Source organism: Eublepharis macularius, chromosome 1, assembly GCF_028583425.1.
Source record: "Eublepharis macularius isolate TG4126 chromosome 1, MPM_Emac_v1.0, whole genome shotgun sequence".
Lineage (NCBI taxonomy): Eukaryota > Metazoa > Chordata > Lepidosauria > Squamata > Eublepharidae > Eublepharis > Eublepharis macularius.
Window position 1 is genome coordinate 124,313,976 of NC_072790.1, and position 18,311 is coordinate 124,332,286.

At 43.2% G+C, this 18,311-nt stretch overlaps 1 protein-coding gene across 3 annotated transcripts in view; it reads left to right on the forward strand.

Annotated features, from left to right (window-relative positions):
• The window catches only part of UTRN (utrophin), a 584,696-nt gene that overhangs the window by 472,127 nt on the left and 94,258 nt on the right, over positions 1-18,311 (forward strand). For all 3 annotated transcript variants that reach the window (XM_054999201.1, XM_054999369.1, XM_054999288.1), the window contains exon 63: positions 16,416-16,501. In XM_054999201.1, coding sequence (XP_054855176.1) covers positions 16,416-16,501 — 86 coding nt within the window. The remainder of the gene's footprint in view (positions 1-16,415; positions 16,502-18,311) is intronic.

Below are 18,311 nucleotides of genomic sequence, written 5' to 3' on the forward strand. Positions count from 1 at the left end.
AGGGAGTGCCGGAGGAGGTGCGGCGCGCGGGAGCGCGCGCCACAAAGCACCAGCCTCCTATCCCTCCCACCCCGCGCCGCTGCCGCCGCCAGCACAAGCCCCCGGCCAGGAGCAGCCACTGCAGGCAGGCATCTGTGGCGGCGCAGGCAACCGAGTGGGAGAGCTCGGAGGCCGCCCGCCACAGCAATCGGGCCGGCGGCGGCGCGTGCGCTCCCGCAGGCTGGTGCGCGCGCACGCGCGCAGGGGCGCCCGGCCAGCTGGCTGGCCGCGAGCGTAGTAAACCCTTGCACTGCCCCTGCTTGGAAGGATGGAAGGCTGAGTCAACCTTGAGCCAGCTACCAGAACCCGGCTTCTGCCGGGATCCAACTTAGGTCGTGAGCAGAGCTTGGACTCCAGTACTGCAGCTTACCACTCTGCACCACGGGGCTCATGTAATGTATATATCACACCTCCAATCTGCCCGTTATGTTATGGAAACCCACATAATTGTCCATAAGTCACATTTACTTAAAAAAACCCAGAAAATAGAGAAGAAAAATGCAATCAAATATAGTTTGTGTAAAAAGTTGCTCCCCCTGTATCAAGGTCGCTTGCTAGGGCTGTAACTACAGACATCTCAGTTATTTACCTCAACATCAACAATAATAATAATAATAATAATAAAGTTGGGTCTTTAAGAAGGACAGTATCACTCTCTTTTGTATGATACACATTACCATAAAAGTCAGTGCGATAAGCACACTATATAAACTCATAGTTCAGTGAGAGCAGAATATGTATATGCAAATCCTACCCTTACTAGCCTGATATAATTGCAAATCAGTCTACATCCTACATAGAGCTATTTTAACATGTTTCATCATCATCACATTACTACTGCTATTATAACTGTTTCATGTTATCACAATCCACCACATGTATGGGCCGGAATCATTGGTCCCTTGCTGATTTTTCCAACACTCTAGGAGTCTGTGAGATATGTGGCATGTTCACAGAATCACAGAGTTGGAAGGGGCCATAGAGACCTTCAACCCCGTGCCCAATGCAGGATGAGCCTAAAGCATCCCTGACAAATATTTATCCAGCCTTTTCTTGAAAACTGCCAGTGAGGGGGAGCTCACCACCTCCCTAGGCAGCTGATTCCACCTTTGAACTACTCTGACCGTGAAAAAGTTTTTCCTAATATCCAGCCGGTACCTTTCTGCATGTAATTTAAGCCTGTTGCTTCGAGTCCTATCCTCTCTACCAACTGGAACACCTCCTTGCCCTGCTCCAAATGACAGCCTTTCAAATATTTAAAGAGAGCAATCATGTCCCCCCTCAATCTCCTCTTCTCCAAACTACACATTCCCAAGGTCCTCAGCCTTTCCTCATAGGGCTCAGTCTCCAGACCCCTGATCATCCTCCTCGCTCTCTTCTGCACCCTCTCGATTTTGTCCACATCCTTTTTGAAGTGAGGCCTCCAGAACTGCACACAGTACTCCAGGTGTGGCCTGACCAAGGCAGTATAGAGAGGAGCTATGACCTCCTGCGATTTTGACGCTATGGCCCTTTTGATACAACCCAAGACTGAGTTTGCCTTTTTTGTCACCACATCACACTGACTGCTCATATTTAGTTTACAGTCCACTCTTACCCCAAGATCTCCTTCACATACACTATTACCCAGAAGTGTATCCCCCATCCAGTATTTGTGTTTCATATTTTTGTGCCCCAGATGTAATACTGTGCACTGATCTATGTTGAATTGTATCCTGTTCACAATCACCCACTTCTCCAGAGTATTCAGGTATTGTTGAATTTTAACTATATCTTCTTGGGTGTTTGCCACTCCTCCCAATTTGGTATCATCAGCAAATTTAATGAGTAGCCCATTTACCCCTTCATCCAGATCATTGATAAAAATATTGAAAAGTTCTGGGCCCAAAACCAAGCCTTGTGGCACCCCACTGGACACCTCCCTCCAACCTGATGAAACGGTATTGACCACCACTCTTTGGGTGCGGTTCTCTAACCAGTTCTCTATCCATTGAACTGTCCTATAGTCCAGTCCACAGTCTTCCAGTTTACTCATTAGAATGTCATGGGGAATCTTATCAAAAGTTTTGCTGAAATCCAGGTAAATCACGTCAACAGAGTTCCCACGATCCAGTAAGCTCGTCACTCGATTAAAGAAGGAAACCAGGTTGGTCTGACAAGATCTGTTGGGGACAAAACCATGTTGACTTCCCCAGATCACTAAGTAGTCCTTCAGATGCTTACAGATTGATCCCTTTAAAATCAGCTCTAATATCTTCCCAGCAACAGAAGTCAGACTGACCAGCCTGTAGTTTCCCAGGTCATCCTTTTCCCCTTTCTTAAAGATTGGGATAACATTCGCTCTTCTCCAATCTTGTGGCACATCCCCAGTCCTCCAGGAGGCTTTGAAGATGATGAACAGAGGCTCTGTGAGTTCTCTAGAAAGTTCTTTGTGCACCCTTAGGTGCACACCATCCGGCCCAGGGGATTTGTATTCATCCAGTGCAACCAGGTGCCTCTCGACAACTTCTCTGTCAATGTCAACTAGCCACCTAGGTGTCCTGTCACGTCTTCAACCATCTCTAGATGGGCTCAGGTTCTTCAGGGAGAAAACAGAAGCAAAAAAGTCATTAAGCTTGTCTGCTTTTTCTCTGTCCTCCATCAGAGTTTCTCTTTCTACTCTCAACAGTGGTCTAATTGCCTCTTTTACCTTGTGTTTGCTGTAGAAGTTTTTCTTATTGTAGTGAGCCCCCCTGGCCAGACCCAGCCCATACTGAGCTTTGGCTTCTCTGATGGCTGATCTGCAGTATCTAGTAACCCTCATATATTCCTCTTTAGAGGTCTGTCCTTCTCTCCATTTCCTGAACATTTACTTTTTCTCCCTTAGCTTATTCTGGAGCTCTCTGTTCATCCACATCGGTTTCTTGGAGCCCTTACCATGTTTCCATCTTGCTGGAATAGTGAGGGCTTGAGCTTGCAAAAGCTCATGATTAAGAAGAGCCCACCCTTCACTCGCTCCTGTCCCTTCCAGCACACTCCCCCACGGAATGACTCTCATCAAGCCTCTTGAGTTCATTGAAGTTGGCCCTATGAAAATCTAACCTACAAATCTGGCTACGAACTTCCTTGGCCCCCCACAGCAACTGGAATTCAAGCAGGACATGGTCACTTCCCCCTAAGGTCCCCACCACCTTCACTCCATCTACCAATTCTTCCCTGATGGTTAATATTAAGTCTAGTATGGCTGAGCCCCTTGTAGCTTCCTCCACCATTTGAAAAAGGGAAAGTACAAGTAGTGCAGCTGTTTGCAACAAGCCAGCTGTTATGCTGTCTATGCTAATATTGCCTAGATGTTCAATTAGTCCTTTTGGACATTTTCTTTTTTTTCTTCTCTTTTTTTTGTTTGAATTTTTTTAATATTTCCAAAATAAAAAGGGTACAGAAAAAACAGGGGGAGTTACAGGGTCAAAGTAGGGGTAGGATTTTGCACTACAAGAGTTATTAAAATACAGAGTACGCAAAACATAATCAGAGTTAATCAATATTAAAATAAAGAATACATATACCATTCCAGCTACTGAATATTTTCACCTTTATCTTCACAAACTAAATACATTATGCAGTCTACCTTGTCCCTAATATTTGACCATTTCCATCTTATCATAGCTTTATATTCAGTATTTATCAATATATAAACCTCATTCCATAGTTGCTGCACAATTTCATCTTAACTCTTTATATAACTGATTAATATAGCGATCCTCATCCTCTCTACTTGTCCCTAACATCAGTGCTTCCAGATCTTCAATCTATTTTAGCAATTAGCAATAAAATATTTTAAGTATATATTCATACCTTTCTCGCCTTGTTAGACTGTAAGCACTAAGCTATATACAATAAATTGGTACTTTATAGAACTGCAACCTCTTATTTATTTTATTCTTTATAAGCAAAATAATTCCCCCATTTCTCTTCAAATTCACTTATTGATCTTCTATTTATATAACTCGTCAGTTCGCCATCACTGCATATTCTGCCATCTTTCCAAATTTCCTTGTTTGGGCATTCATCTTCTTTCCATTTCCTCGCAAATGTCACTCTTGCCACCGTCAAGAAATATCCGAATAATTCATGTTATCTTTTATTGATATTTTCTGGTATTATTCCCAGCAGCATAGTCTGGGGTTTTAAGGCAAAATCTAGTTTTAAGATTTTTTGCATCTCAGCATGAATGTCTTTCCAGAATTTTTTACTTTTTTTACAGTCTACCACATGTGATAAAAAGAGCCATCCGCTTCTTTACATTTCCAACATGATCCTATATATTTCTTGTACATTTTCTCAATATCCTTTGGCGTGATATACCATCTGAAGAGCATCTTATACCAGTTTTCCCTTAGTGTTTGACTTGCCATAAACTTTATACTCTTTGTCCAATATTCTCCCACTGTTGAAATGTTACTTCTTCTCCAAAATTTTGCATTCATTTTACCATGCAGATTTTAACTTGTTCTGTTTCTGTATCATATTGAAGTAAAAGTTTGTAGATGTGACCCAAAATGTGCTCTTTCTTCTGTGTGATTATTTTCTCGAATTCTGTAAGGTCTCTTAATTGTCCTCTGTGAACTTTAAGAGCTTCTTTTAATCTAGAGATAGCCTGAAAGTATATCAGCCATTGTATTTTTATTCCTTCATCTTGGATTTCTTGCCATGATTTTATCTTCCTTTGAGAGTTTATCATTTGCCCCCCCAGCCGAAAGGAAGAGACAGACACAGGCTTGGAATTAAAGGGCCGTTTATTAAATGACCATAACATAAACAAGGCAAGGGCCAACTAAGCGGTACAGGTCAAGCCCTGGGGTCAACTCCGGACCTCCGCCTTGACCTGTCTGGGCGAGCCCCACGCCCCCGGGTGTAGGCCATCCTTTGAATGGCTGCAACCCGGGCTGCCAGGCCATGGATCCCCATTGAAGCACCTGTTACGCCCCAGCTGCAAGGCATGAGGGGAGGCCTTGTATTGAGGATCCCCGCAGGTTTCTGCCAGCGTACGGTAGCCGCAACCATGCATACCACCCTTAATGGCAGCCCTGTCCCCACTCACGGGGAAGTGCCACAGGGTGCTCACCAGCCCGCACCCTATTCCCAAAATCTCCTGCCAATGACAGAACAAACCCCTAAGGCACCACCTCAAATACCTCACACACTGCCATTAGTGCAAGGTAGGCGAAAAAACCTTCCTTTCCGGTAGCCAATCTGGGGAAAAAAAGGTAAAAATTCCTACCCGACTCTGGAACAGCAGCCAGCTAGTCCTGCACTAAAACAGGGAGAGGTGGGTGGGCCGAGCTCTTTCAAAACTGCGGCCAGGGGAAGACGGAGCCGCCGAAAAACGGCCCTTGGCTCCGCCCCCTGGCCAATGCCCGGATGCCCGGGAAGGAAGGGAGCCTGCCTCCTTTCCACCGGGCGGGGCGGCAAACGGAGACTCCCTGCCGAGGCTGTGAGCAGCCGCAGGGTGAGTCTTCTTGTCACCCCAGCCGGAAGGAAGAGACAGACACAGGCTTGGAATTAAAGGGCCATTTATTAAATGACCATAACATAAACAAGGCAAGGGCCAACTAAGCGGTACAGGTCAAGCCCTGGGGTCAACTCCGGACCTCCGCCTTGACCTGTCTGGGCGAGCCCCATGCACCCGGGTGTAGGCCATCCTTATAATGGCTGCAACCTGGGCTGCCAGGCCATGAATCCCCATTGAAGCACCTGTTACGCCCCAGCCGCAAGGCATGAGGGGAGGCCTTGTATTGAGGATCCCCGCAGATTTCTGCCAGCGTACGGTAGCCGCAACCATGCATACCGCCCTTAATGGCAGCCCTGTCCCCACTCACGGGGAAGTGCCACAGGGTGCTCACCAGCCCGCACCCTATTCCCAAAATCTCCTGCCACCGCCAGGGTCAAGCCTCTGCTTAGACCCTCACGCCCCACAGGTGGCCTAGTGCCACCTGAAGCCCTTGCCGCAGGTCATCCATAAATATGTCATTGCCCCCTGGTGACAAATGCACACCATCGCCTCGGTAGAGGTGGGCAAATTCGGCCCTAATCTTGGGGTGTGGCACATAAACGCCCAAGCCTTGCCCCAAAGATTTCCTAATATCATGGTTGGCCTTACGCCGGGCCTTCTCTATGGCCGTGGGATTTAAAGCATCCCTCCAAACCCGTCTTTATAGCATTTCCGACCAAATTATAAGCACGCTCGGCCGTCGGCTGCTTATATATCTCAGGTCCGCAGCTACTTGCAACGACAGGGCTTTGCCCTTCATGAATCCCAGGTCATTACCACCCAGGTGAATGACCAGAATATGCGGGGGAGGACCCTTCCGTCCCCGAAACAGAAGGGGCAACAGGCCAGGCCATTTAAGGCCGCGCCAGCCCTGCCACTCCACGGTGGCCACAGCACTTAAACCCAGTTGAGATCCCATCGGCGTTCTCCTGGCTTGATGAGCTGCCCAGAACACCATGCTGTGGCCACAAATCAGGACTCTCCTCCTCGCACGGCCCGACACGGCACCTGAGGAAAGAGCAATTAGTTCGCCATTTAAAGTCAAGGCAGGGGCCGGATGTAGGCACGATATGCCCCCGACCGCCACCTGCCCACTCTCTGTATAGCCTGCTGAGGGTACCCCATAGCAGCTGCTGTCGAGGCTGCCCCAATCCGGAAGGAGTGGGTGCCGAATTTGACCCCTGACAGGCCAATTCTCTTAAGCGCCCTCTCTGTCACCACCCAAAACTGATATTTAGTCAGTGGGGACTGATCTTCGTGGCGGAACAAGACCCCCTGGTCATCCCCACGAAGTGTGACATATTCCCTGAGGGCCTTAACGGGGCATAGCTCCCGCTCATCGCAAGAGTCGAGAACCAAAGTGCTCCCTCGCTGTCGCTGGTCCGTCTTGGACCGCCTAATCAAAAGGGAGACTTTATCCCCAATAAATTTAACATCTTTGGTGAGCACCCGCAGGGTGAGTCTTCATCTCTGTATTTTATTAAGTCATTGTCTTTTCTCTGCTTTTTATCGCAAAAAGCTTCAATTGGTGATAATATTGGCGATATCAATGGACTCATTCTCTTTCTAACTGATTCCCAAATTTGTATGAGGCTGTCCCTTATAACATGATTCTTTTGTTGTCTCCTTGTTCTTCTTGCCACCCAAAGTTGGCCCATCTACTAAATCCACTGCCTCTAATTTTATTAATCTCTCCTTAGGGTTTAGTATCCATTCAATAATACAAACCAAGCCACCTGCTTGATAATATAACTTGATATTTGGGACCGCCAGCCCTCCTCTACTTCTTTCATCTTGTAGTACCTTGAATCTTACTCTTGGTTTTTTGCCATCCCAAACAAATTGATTTATTTGTCTCTGCCAGTCTTCCAATGTTTTATCTTTTATGCTGATAGGTAACCCTTTGGGGCATTTTAGTTAGTCACAATCATCCTCTGAAACCAGCACAGTTTGGTTAAAGTAAGCAACTTGTTAGCAAAACAGAAAGAGAGCTCAGCTGTTGCTTTATAATGGAATAACTTGAATTTTGATCTATTCAGTTTTAAAGGAAAGTATTTTTATAGTAGTTTTTTTCTTATGAATACGTTTGCAAATGTTGCCTTATTCTGTTTTCATATGCATTTTATGGGTATTGGCTGTTATTGTCATCATTAAGTTCCATCAAAGTTTATACCATCCAAATCTATACAACTCTGCTTAGGATTTCACTGTAAATGATTAATTGTATTGCTGCTGGAATCTTCATATTTGAAACTAAAGAAGAAAGAACATATGCTTACTAACATTTATGGCCTTCATAGGACATAAAACGAAAGGAATTGACAGCAAAACACATTGTCCTTGGTATATCTAGCACATCAAGAATTATTTATTTCTCAAATTAGGTCAATAAGCAGAACAGAAACGAAGTCTTTTATTTTTGAACTTTATTTTTTCCCAAGGACTCAAGGAGTTTGTAATTGATCAGCATTTGAAATGTAAACATGTTTCAGCTTTAAACATAAACCTGTCAGATGCTTATTGCAAACATCTTTAACTAGCCAATATTGAAAGTATAATTTATAGATATTGTGGCCTTTACGAACAACAGCAACAATATCTTACATCCCTACCTGACAAAGTGCTAACTCCTGTCAGTTGGAGCCTTGAGAAAGAACCATTTAGAAGATCTCACTATCAGATTGCTTGACTAAAACCTCATTCTTAAGTATAGTATTAACACAAAATTTATTTATATATTAGATTTGCACATTTCACTAATGCCAGTACCTCATGATAGTGCAGAGAATATTTTATATAGTCATAGTTGGCGGTCTGTCTTGTATTTGCAGAGACATTGAATAATTGTCCAAATCCATCCAAAACCAAGAGTATGATAGAAGAATGCCTGCATTATTTTGTTTGTTGTCCAACTTCTCTCTGGTTCAGTCTTGTGATAGAGTTCACACCTCCTTTTTTCACAGCCTGTTGCAGTGTCCCAACCATTCCATATAGCACACCTATTTTACTCAGTTTGTAAGCTTTGAAGAGAAACCTTTGATGTTATTGGCTAGGAACTAAGCAAGGATGAGTAAGGGAATAATACTAGTAAGGGTAGATTAAAGAAATAGACTGTGGAGGCACTGATGGAAGAAGAGAAGAATCCAGTGATGTGGGATGGGGAAAGAAGGGTGCAGAGGGGAAAAGATGGCTTCAGAGATTTGTAATAGTATAGAAGAAAGAGGGAGAGATTGCTGTGGTATGGACAAAGGGAAAGGGTAGGAAAAGAGAAAAAACTAGATCTCTGAGAGATGATGTACATTGAGGTTGGTAGGTGGAAAAGGAGAAAAGAAAGTAGTGGATGCTGTGGAACAGACTTCTGAGATCATCCAGAGAGAGAAAGGAATGCTGGAGAGTGCAGATAAAGAAGAGAGAGGTATAATGCTTATGGAGTAGATAAAATAAAAAGTAGGGCTGACAGAGTGTCCTGTGTTGCCAAAGAGAAAAGAGCTCACTGTGGTGCACAGGTTTTAACTAGATTACCCCCCCCCCCAAAAAAAAAGGTTATAAAGAAATCACTGACTTAAAATTGTAACAAAAATGCTTTATCTGGCCAGCATAGTGGCGATTATTCCTCTTTAACTTTTAAAAATGCAACGTCCTTGGAGTGATTTTAGTTGTGCCCCTATTATAGACATCATGCAAGATGTTTCATTTGAATAAGTATTTATGGGCAGCAGATGATATAGCATTTATTTGAAACATATATTGTGGTTACATCAATATTGTTATTGAAGAGTTCCTGCCTGGCTGATTATATGAAAACTGTGCATGAAATGTTGCCTTTCTTCCTTCACCTTCTCTGTTCACTGCCATCATACCTAGCTAGCCATTGTCCTATGCCTTCTGCTCCTTCATTGTGATGAATGGGCAAAGATCCTGCATCTCTATGTGCAACCAATGCCTCATTGTAGTGTGTGAGAAGCAGGTAACAGCCAATCAGGAGCCATGGAACTATAGAGAAACTAGATGGTACTGGGAAGATGACAGTAAAAAAATCTTTTAAACTGCTGGTTTCAGTCATACAAGGATTAACCACCAGAGGTGTTGCTTTAGAAAATCTGAGATGTACGAGTCTGGCTTCTGAGGAGGCAACATAATGAAGTATGGTTGCTGGGAGAGGCTCACACTTAAAAATTAGTTTTTCTGTGTTTGTGGAAAAATATAAAGGGTCAGTCTAGGTGTCTGTTTAAAGGTCACATAGGAGCCAGGGGAATATGTATTTCCTTAAGAGATAATCAAGAGAACATTAAAGGATTACAATGAAAGTCCATAAGCTTGGCTGATAGTTGCTGTCTGCCTCTAAACTCATACATTTTAACTGTTTCATTTTACTGATCATTGTGCCTAGCATAAGCTTTTTGATACAATTGTAAATAGGTTCAAGTCCCTGACCCAGAACTAACCTGGGGCCAAAGTTTGTGGGCCGCATGGCAAGGGGTATAGGCATGGCTGCCATCTGCTTCCCTGGCTGGCCCAACGGGCAAGCCACAGTTCAAATTTCTAACTGGCAATCAGCGTTGGACCAGCTGGAACATAGGGGTGGGCTCTGGCTGGTGGACCTGGAAGCCATGGTCTCCAGACAGGTCTGCCAGCCATTTTTAAAGCCAGGGTTGGCTGGGCTTGGGTGGTAGTTGGGCTCTGACCTACATCCCATCCAACCCACCCTCATCTGGAATGAGGCCGAATGGACTTGTGGGGACCATGGGCGTTCGCAGGGCTCAGTGCTTGGGATTGTCAGGGGTGTTTGCTGTATTTTGAATTACTGCTGTCTATTACTTTTCAATTACTGCTGTCTACTACTTTAGGACTGGCAGTTTTGATATTGGGCACAGATCCTTTGGGGGGAAACAGGGCTCACATCCACTATTTCCCCCATAGCTGGGGATCCCCATAAGGGATCTTAGGGTGAGGCATGGCACGGACAAGACAGAGGCTTGCACGCATGTGGAATCCTAGTAACTGTCATTCCACAGTTCCCCCCTTCAGCAGGTAGGCTGAAGGGGCGAGGGGGTCATCGGCTGGCAGGTGGGTCAGCCAATGCTGGGATCCATGCCCTATGTTGAGCCAATGTTCACTGTAACCAATAAAGTTGTTGTTGCCTTTTCTACTCCAGCAGTTGCCTCTTGTCCATTTGTTGCCTTGGCCCCTCAGCCCTCGCTCTCAAGCTGGCTCCACAAATGGTTATACCATGACATCTGATTATTTTAATGTGCAGTCTTTACTTTGAACAAAAGAGCACTGTTAGGACAGAATATGGGGAAACAGAATGGTTTCCAATTGGCAAAGGTGTCAGACATAGTGCCAGCTATAAACAAAGATTAACAAAAGCTAACTAAGGTAGAGCTAATCCTGCTATATGTAGTGCTGAGCTATTATGCAAGATGAAAATGTGGTTTGCTACTCAGATAGAAACTGGTCTACACTTAGAATAAGAAATATCTGAAACAGAATCATTCTCTTATAGGAGACTTTAAAAATACCTTAAAAACAATAGATTTAGATAATTTGTTGTCAGTGGATTTAGATGAGTGTAACTCGTTTTAGGATTGCACTGTCATTATTCTGCTTCACTGAAATCACATAAAACTGCTTTCTTTTTAAGTAAAAGGTTAAACGGTCCAGACTGATGACAATGAACATTTCCACAGCCTGCTTAAAATATGTAAAAGTATAGTTTGGGACACAGTTGTAACTGAGAAATATAGCTAATTCTTTCCAGAGGAAAGTCATTGCAGAATTAAAATGCTCTCTAAATCAGCAAGAGACATCCTAGCCATAATCCATGAAATATATCATGACTATTATTTATGGTTATGTACTTTGTATTCCAATTTTAAGGGGGGATTTTAACGCTGGATGTGGCCAAATAATTCTTTACCAGTGTATTTCCCCATTAGGAAATTATTCAATATAAACAAAGAAAAAAGAACAAATCATCTATATTAGAGGTGATGTTTGAAAAGGTTTGGGCATTGGATATATAGATTGCTTTTTTGGTTTTGGCACCAAATAAAATCTAATCTGCTCTTGAGTTGAATAAGCCTCTATTGTCAACATTATTTTATGTTTTAGTTTACCTATGGGAAAAAGGAAAGTTATTTGATACAGTAAAAATGGTACGCATGCATTTGAGTTTGCTAGAATTTCATACCTCAATTTATTACTTGCAAATTTGTCAGTTTCTTATTCTTAATTCCTTATATTTTTTAATATTTCTTAGTAACTTGAAAGTGTGAATCAAAATAATATTTGATTATTCCTTTTCCTTAATAGACAGAAGAGACAAATCCATAAGGCATAAGGGAAAAAATTACAAATTAAGGGTACAAAGGTACATAATAAATCTTATCTACAACATGCCACTATATTTCCATGAAAAAGCTCACCTTGTTATGCCATTTACAATAGAGCAATAATATAATTTTAATGTAAATTCAAATAAATCATCAGCAGACTTTTATTTTGCTGAACTTTTGAATAAGATTGTAGTGGCTGATACATTCACCAGCCCAATAGCTATATCTGTAACCTATTGTCACAGGTTCCTGCAAGTCCTTGAAGAGTCCGGGGGGGGGGGAGGTGTCAAGAAATGAAACACACTTCTGGGAGGCAAGAGTCCTTGCCAACCAGGGTAACAAACTGTCATCAGTGCCCGCCAGCTAAGCTAAGACACAAAGGAAAACAAGTCTCCATTCTTTCTGAGTGTTAATTAAGAAATCAACCCTGTGAGGTAGGACAGCTGCAGACTGAGTTCCACAAAAAAGTTATTTGATAGCTGAAGCCAATTAAGCCAAGACACTGGATTCAAATTGAAGCTCCAAAACCGCATAACATCACAAAAGTATAATCAATAATGTTTATTAAGAATTGTGCCAAAATTACACATAAAGAAATTGTGCAAGACATGAAAGAGAATGATAAAATCTAAATAACTAAACTAAAATATTTAACAGGCTTTGGTCTTCTGGCCCAGATGTTACCTTGTCAGCTCAAATCACAAAAGTCCGAACAGAACTCCAGAGTATCAGTCTTTGTAACTGAAAGTCCAAAAGGTCTGGTATAAGATGGGTCAGAGCTGATACTGAAACCAGTTACCAGTCCAAGAGCAAAAATGGCATGAGAGCTGACACCCCTGGCATTCCACCTCATCAGCACTTAGGACACCAGTGGAGGCAAGTTGCTCTGATTCCAAACATGTCTCCGCTGCAGAGGGACATGGACACATGTCTGAGTAACACCCTGACTGGATCAGCATATCAGACCATGTTACAGATGACACGGACACCTTGTCTAGGTGTCAGTTCTCAAGCCATCTTTGCTCTTGGACTGGTAACTGGTTTAGGTGTCAACTCTGAGCCATCTTGTACCTGACCTTTTGGACTTCCAGATGTTCCCTGGTCAGCTCAAACCACAACAGTCCAAACAGAACTCTAGAGAGTATCAGTCTTGAAGGCTTCTGATGAAAATGATATCACCCACACCTGGGTGCTATGAGTCCCATCTCCAAGCTTATCTTTCTAGGAACAGCTCAGAGTTAGAGTAAGTTTCCAGAGATTTCTCTTGCAGTCTGACTCTGAACCAAAGTTTTCAAGAGCCAAGAAACTGCCTAAGAAAGGCCAGTTTCTTGATGCTAAGAACTATTATTATCGTGGTCTGTTACTATTAATGGTTTCTTTTCAGTTTGTAAAATATGAACAATCTCTTTTTTTATTATCTGTTCATGGTTAGACTGTGATCCAGAGGAATATGTGTATGCCTGAGGAATTTTTTGAGATTTTCTGAGACTTTAGTCTCCTGTAACTTACTGCCTCTGACTTATTTTTTTTAATGCCAGTTAACATAAAAAACAATTTTGTAATTTGCGTAAAAAATGCTGGAAGGGAAGGTCTGAGAAAAATGGCACTTGTGAAAGTTTATTATTAACTGGTTCTCATGCTAACATTCCAAACTGCTTTTTAAAACTTTATTTGAAGCAAAGCCTCATAAAGATTCTTTCATGAAAATGATGTATTGCGGGGCCAGCTTGAGGGTGAGTGGTGAGGGGCAAGGCGAAAAAACAGAGGTAACACCTAGAGTCAAAAGGCCACAGTTTTATTGGTTACAGTGTTAGGAGAATTGGTGCAGCATAGGGCATGGATTCAAGCATTGGCTAACCCACCTGCCAGCTGATGACTCCCTCACCCCCTCTGCCCACCTGCTGAAGAGGGAAACTGTGGGATGACAGTGAGATTCCACATGAGTGTAAACCTCTGTGTGGTTCCTGTCACCTGGGAATGGGCATGCCCTGACAGCCCCCAAGCTGGCCTTGTCCCTGCCATGCTTCACCCCAAGACCTCTTAAAGGGATCCCCTACTATGGGGGAAAAATATACGCTGGCCATCTTTCCCCCCAAAAGATCTGTGTCCAATGCCAAAGCTGCCGTAAAGTTGTGACAATATGAAAGGCCAAGCAACATCCCAACATATCACACAAGAGCCCCACAAACCCCACGGTGTTTTGCCATCTTCTGGGCATGGATCGGGTTACTGGAGGTGTGGGGAGGGGAGATAGTTGTGAATTTCCTGCATTATGCAGGGGCTTGAACTAGATGACCCTAGAGGTCCCTTCCAACCCTATGATTCTATGATCCCCCAACAAGTTCATGTAACTCCACCCAGGCAGGGTGGGCAGAGTGGGATGCTGGTCAGAACCAAGTACCACTTGGGTGCAGCCAACTTCCAGCTTTAACTCCCCTCCCCTGATGGACCTGACTGAAGGCTTTTTCCCAGATCTGCCAGCAGGGCCCGCTCACTAATCCCCAGCTGGCCCCTACTGATTGGCTGGGGGGGATTTTGAAATGTGGTTTGCTGCATATATTACTCTTCTAGACAAATTAGTGCCCCACTCAGAGAGGTGAACATGGTCGGTGTTGTTATTGTCCCCACAATTAGAGATGGGCATGATCGGCATTACGATTGAAAAATACCCACGATAATGGCGATCGCACGATCAGGACCCGGCGGATCGGTACCGTCCATGGCGACCGATCCAGCGTTTGGGGGGGGGGGGTGCTTGATCGGGGCGATAAGGCTCAGATGGGGAAACCAGACACACAGGCGCCAGCAATCTATTCCCCTGGCAACAGAGCCAGAGGAATGTATGAGCTGTGTTTGCTCTCCTTCTGTCGCCCTGGAAACCCGAATGGAAGCCCAGCTTGCCTTGATCAGCAGTGCTTCCTTCCAACCACGGAGCAGCAAAGCACTCACCAGTTGGGAGAAGACACCCAGGGGAGGGAGGGGGAAGGGGGTGTTCTGTAGCCATGAGCACTCCAATCTCATCCCTGCAAACCCTGAGAGGCAGCTCTGACAGCCAAACACAGATGAGCGGCCAGACCCCCCACCCCCTGAGGGGAGGCGGCTTGTTGCCGTCTCCCCGGGCCCGGCGGCAGCCGTCTTTACCCACCATTCATTTCTCGCCAGCACGCTCCTTTTTGGCCTAGCAGGTGGGCACATGGGGGGTGCCACCATCGAGCGGCCAGACCCCCTGCCCCCTGAGGGGAGGCAGCTCATCACCACCTCCCCATGCCCACCAGGCCTGGCAGTCGCTGCCACCACCCACCTTTCCACATGGCTGGGAACAGCGGGACCCCCTCTGCTTTGGGATCCCCGATCCACGGATCGGAAATGAGAGATGATCGGTGTGGATTGCTAGTTCGGGATCGTCGCCGGCGCCGATCCACGATCAGCTTGATCGGTAATTTTTTTTGGATCGTGCCCACCTCTACCCACAATACAGCTGGGGATCTGAGGCTGTGAGGAGTGGCTTACCCAAGGCCACCTGCTGAGTTCATGGCAGTAGTGGGATTTGAACCAGCAGAGTGCTAATTTGCAGCCGAACCACTTAACCACTATGCTACAATGGCTCATGTCCATGAGAGCTTCTGATTGGCCACTAGAGATCTGACTGACTGTGCAAATTGAAATAACACTGTTTCGGTTGCAGTTGACACCATAGTCTTGTTTTATTCTCTCTCACACTCCTCTTTCTCAGTATATTTTTAAAACCACCCCTCTTTTTATCAGCACTTGGGCTTTCTAGCTTTCTCTGGCTCCACATTCTGCAGCAGCCATTTTATGATTGACTCCACTTCCTGTGACAGCCTTTTTGTGGTTGTGCCAACCACCCTGTGTCAAGACTCCAAAGGTGTCCACAGGCTCAAAAAGGTTGGGGACCCTGCTGTAATATCTCATCAAAGAAAAAATTGTGCTAACGATAGATATAGGAGCAGTCATATCAAGCAAGTAATTCCTTTCTAAGATAATTTCCCACTTCCTTTTCTGGATTTTCGCACATTAGTTTGGAACAGTATTTTGATTATGGTTTTAAAATACCATTCTTTGTAGCCCTCTATTTTCCAAGTTGTTACTAACTGGATTGGGGGAGGGAGAAGTTTAATTGCTTACAATGAACATTTTATTTCATTAAATTGCCATATATGTCTGGATTTTCTACTCTATTGTGCCTCTGCTTCTGTTTTATGCACAGACTTGAAAACAAAGTTCTGAAAAGTATTACAGCATCTGTGTATACTATAACTTCAGAGTAGTAGGGTCATAATCTCACACTGTGTAATGTGGCTCCCAGCTGTGTGCAACTTTGTAAATTACATTATTTGAATGATGCTATACTACCAAATGTCAATATATAATCATTAATATGAAATATCTGTACAGGATTTAAACATTTAGTGTTTTATTGAGGAACTCTTAATTAAACTACACCATTATCTGCCAAATGGTTAATATTTTTTTCATAAAAATTTCAGTGGTCGTACTGGAAAAATCAGAGTGCAGTCCCTAAAAATTGGCTTGATGTCTCTTTCTAAGGGCCTTCTAGAAGAGAAGTACAGATGTGAGTATAACTTTGTATCAGGGGTTTTCCCTTTTTTTTTGTGTATAGTTTAAATACAATTCAATAAAACACAACAGCAGTTTTGCTAAATGTCATTAACCATTTCATTGTAGCAACATATATAGGTTCAGGTGCTCATTCTGGCTGAGACTGAGAGAGCTAGTTATTCTTAACTCATACAGAATGGCTATAAATATTATTTGTTCTGTTTTTATTATTCTTGTACTGTGTTGTGAAAACAGCACAATAGCACACACTGTTGTTTAATTTGTGCAACATACAGGCAATAAAGTAAGAACCCGCGTTTACTGGCGCAGTCACAGTTGTCTGATAACACTGCTGCAAACAATATACTAAGGTACTACTACTGTGTTAATAGTTGTGGCTTTACAATCCCATTTTGCTGTCATGTATGAGCCTGGGAAATATTTCAACTTCAGTTTCAACTAAGCTCGCATTCTAATAAAATCTATAAACATGGTGCCTAAGGCTATCAACAGCAGCAAGCTCAAAAAGGATGGAGCCTTGAATCAATTCCTTGAGCAGTTTCTCTAGGTCATACATTTCCCTTCACACATCCCTAGTTGTACTGCTTTAAACTCTGATACCACAGCTGTGTAAGGGAAAGAATATATTCTACCATTCTCCAATACATGGTAGTAGCAAAACTTAAAGACCTCTTTATTATCCTGAAGGCAAATAAGTCATGCTTTGAATTGCAACCTGCTGTATAGTTCACACTTTTATAGTGAAATTCTTAAGGAACAATTCTCAAGGGAAAGCTTGAAAGAACTAAAAAATGCTACAACAATGAAGCAGAAGTTAGTAGAGAATGTGCAGAAGACATATTTTAAGTCTACAAACACATGAGCAGGTTATTCTATTGACCGTTCTCCTAGCTAAAAATTGGAGCTTGCTTTTCGTGCTGTAATCAGCCTTTTAGACTGCAGAGATACCAACTATTGTTTAAGAGTTGTTATTGCAAAGGTCACATATAATTTTCTGTTTACAATGGATTACTTTGGTTATACATGCCACAAAGCAAAGCAAAGAGTTGCCAAAATTTTTCATAATAAATTGTACTGTAGATGGAACTAGGCCATCATGGCTCCCCCACAGTACCTATGCACAGCAGAGTTTTCCTCATCCCCCAACTTATTCCCTACCTGGACTTATGCCATGGAGGTCCCCAGAGTTCCCATAAGACAGTGGCTGGTTATAATCCAACTATCTATCTTGAAAATTTATTCTTAAGAATTTTGGGTTCAGATTATACTGGTGATGTTGAAATTGAACAGGCATTTCAGGTGAATTCTCAGAGAGCACCCTCCAGAGAAGTTGGTTGAGATATTCAGTTTCTTTTGAAACTGAAACTATTTCTATAAAATAATTAATCCTAATGAAATTATATGATGAACACTTGGTACTAAATGAAGAAACCATACAGGTCTTTCCAGACTTTTCCCCTGTCATGTTACAGAAGACATTTGAAGTTTCTTACAGATAGGATAAGGAATAATTGTGTTTCCCATGTAGACTGAATTTTAAATATAAAGGCAAGAACTATACTGTAAAATCCATTGAGGAGGCAGAAGAAGCAATTAGCTTAAAACTTCTAACTAATCAAATTAATTGATGTAATAAAATATGCTTTCCTTCTATTTCATATTTATTTGGGCAATTTAAACTATAATTATGAAACAGATAATCTCTGATAATGTAATGTAAACAAATCTTCTACAAAACAATCTTAAGAGATTCTTATTAAAACCGCCCAAGTTCATCTCTTAGAAAATGATAGGATAGGTAA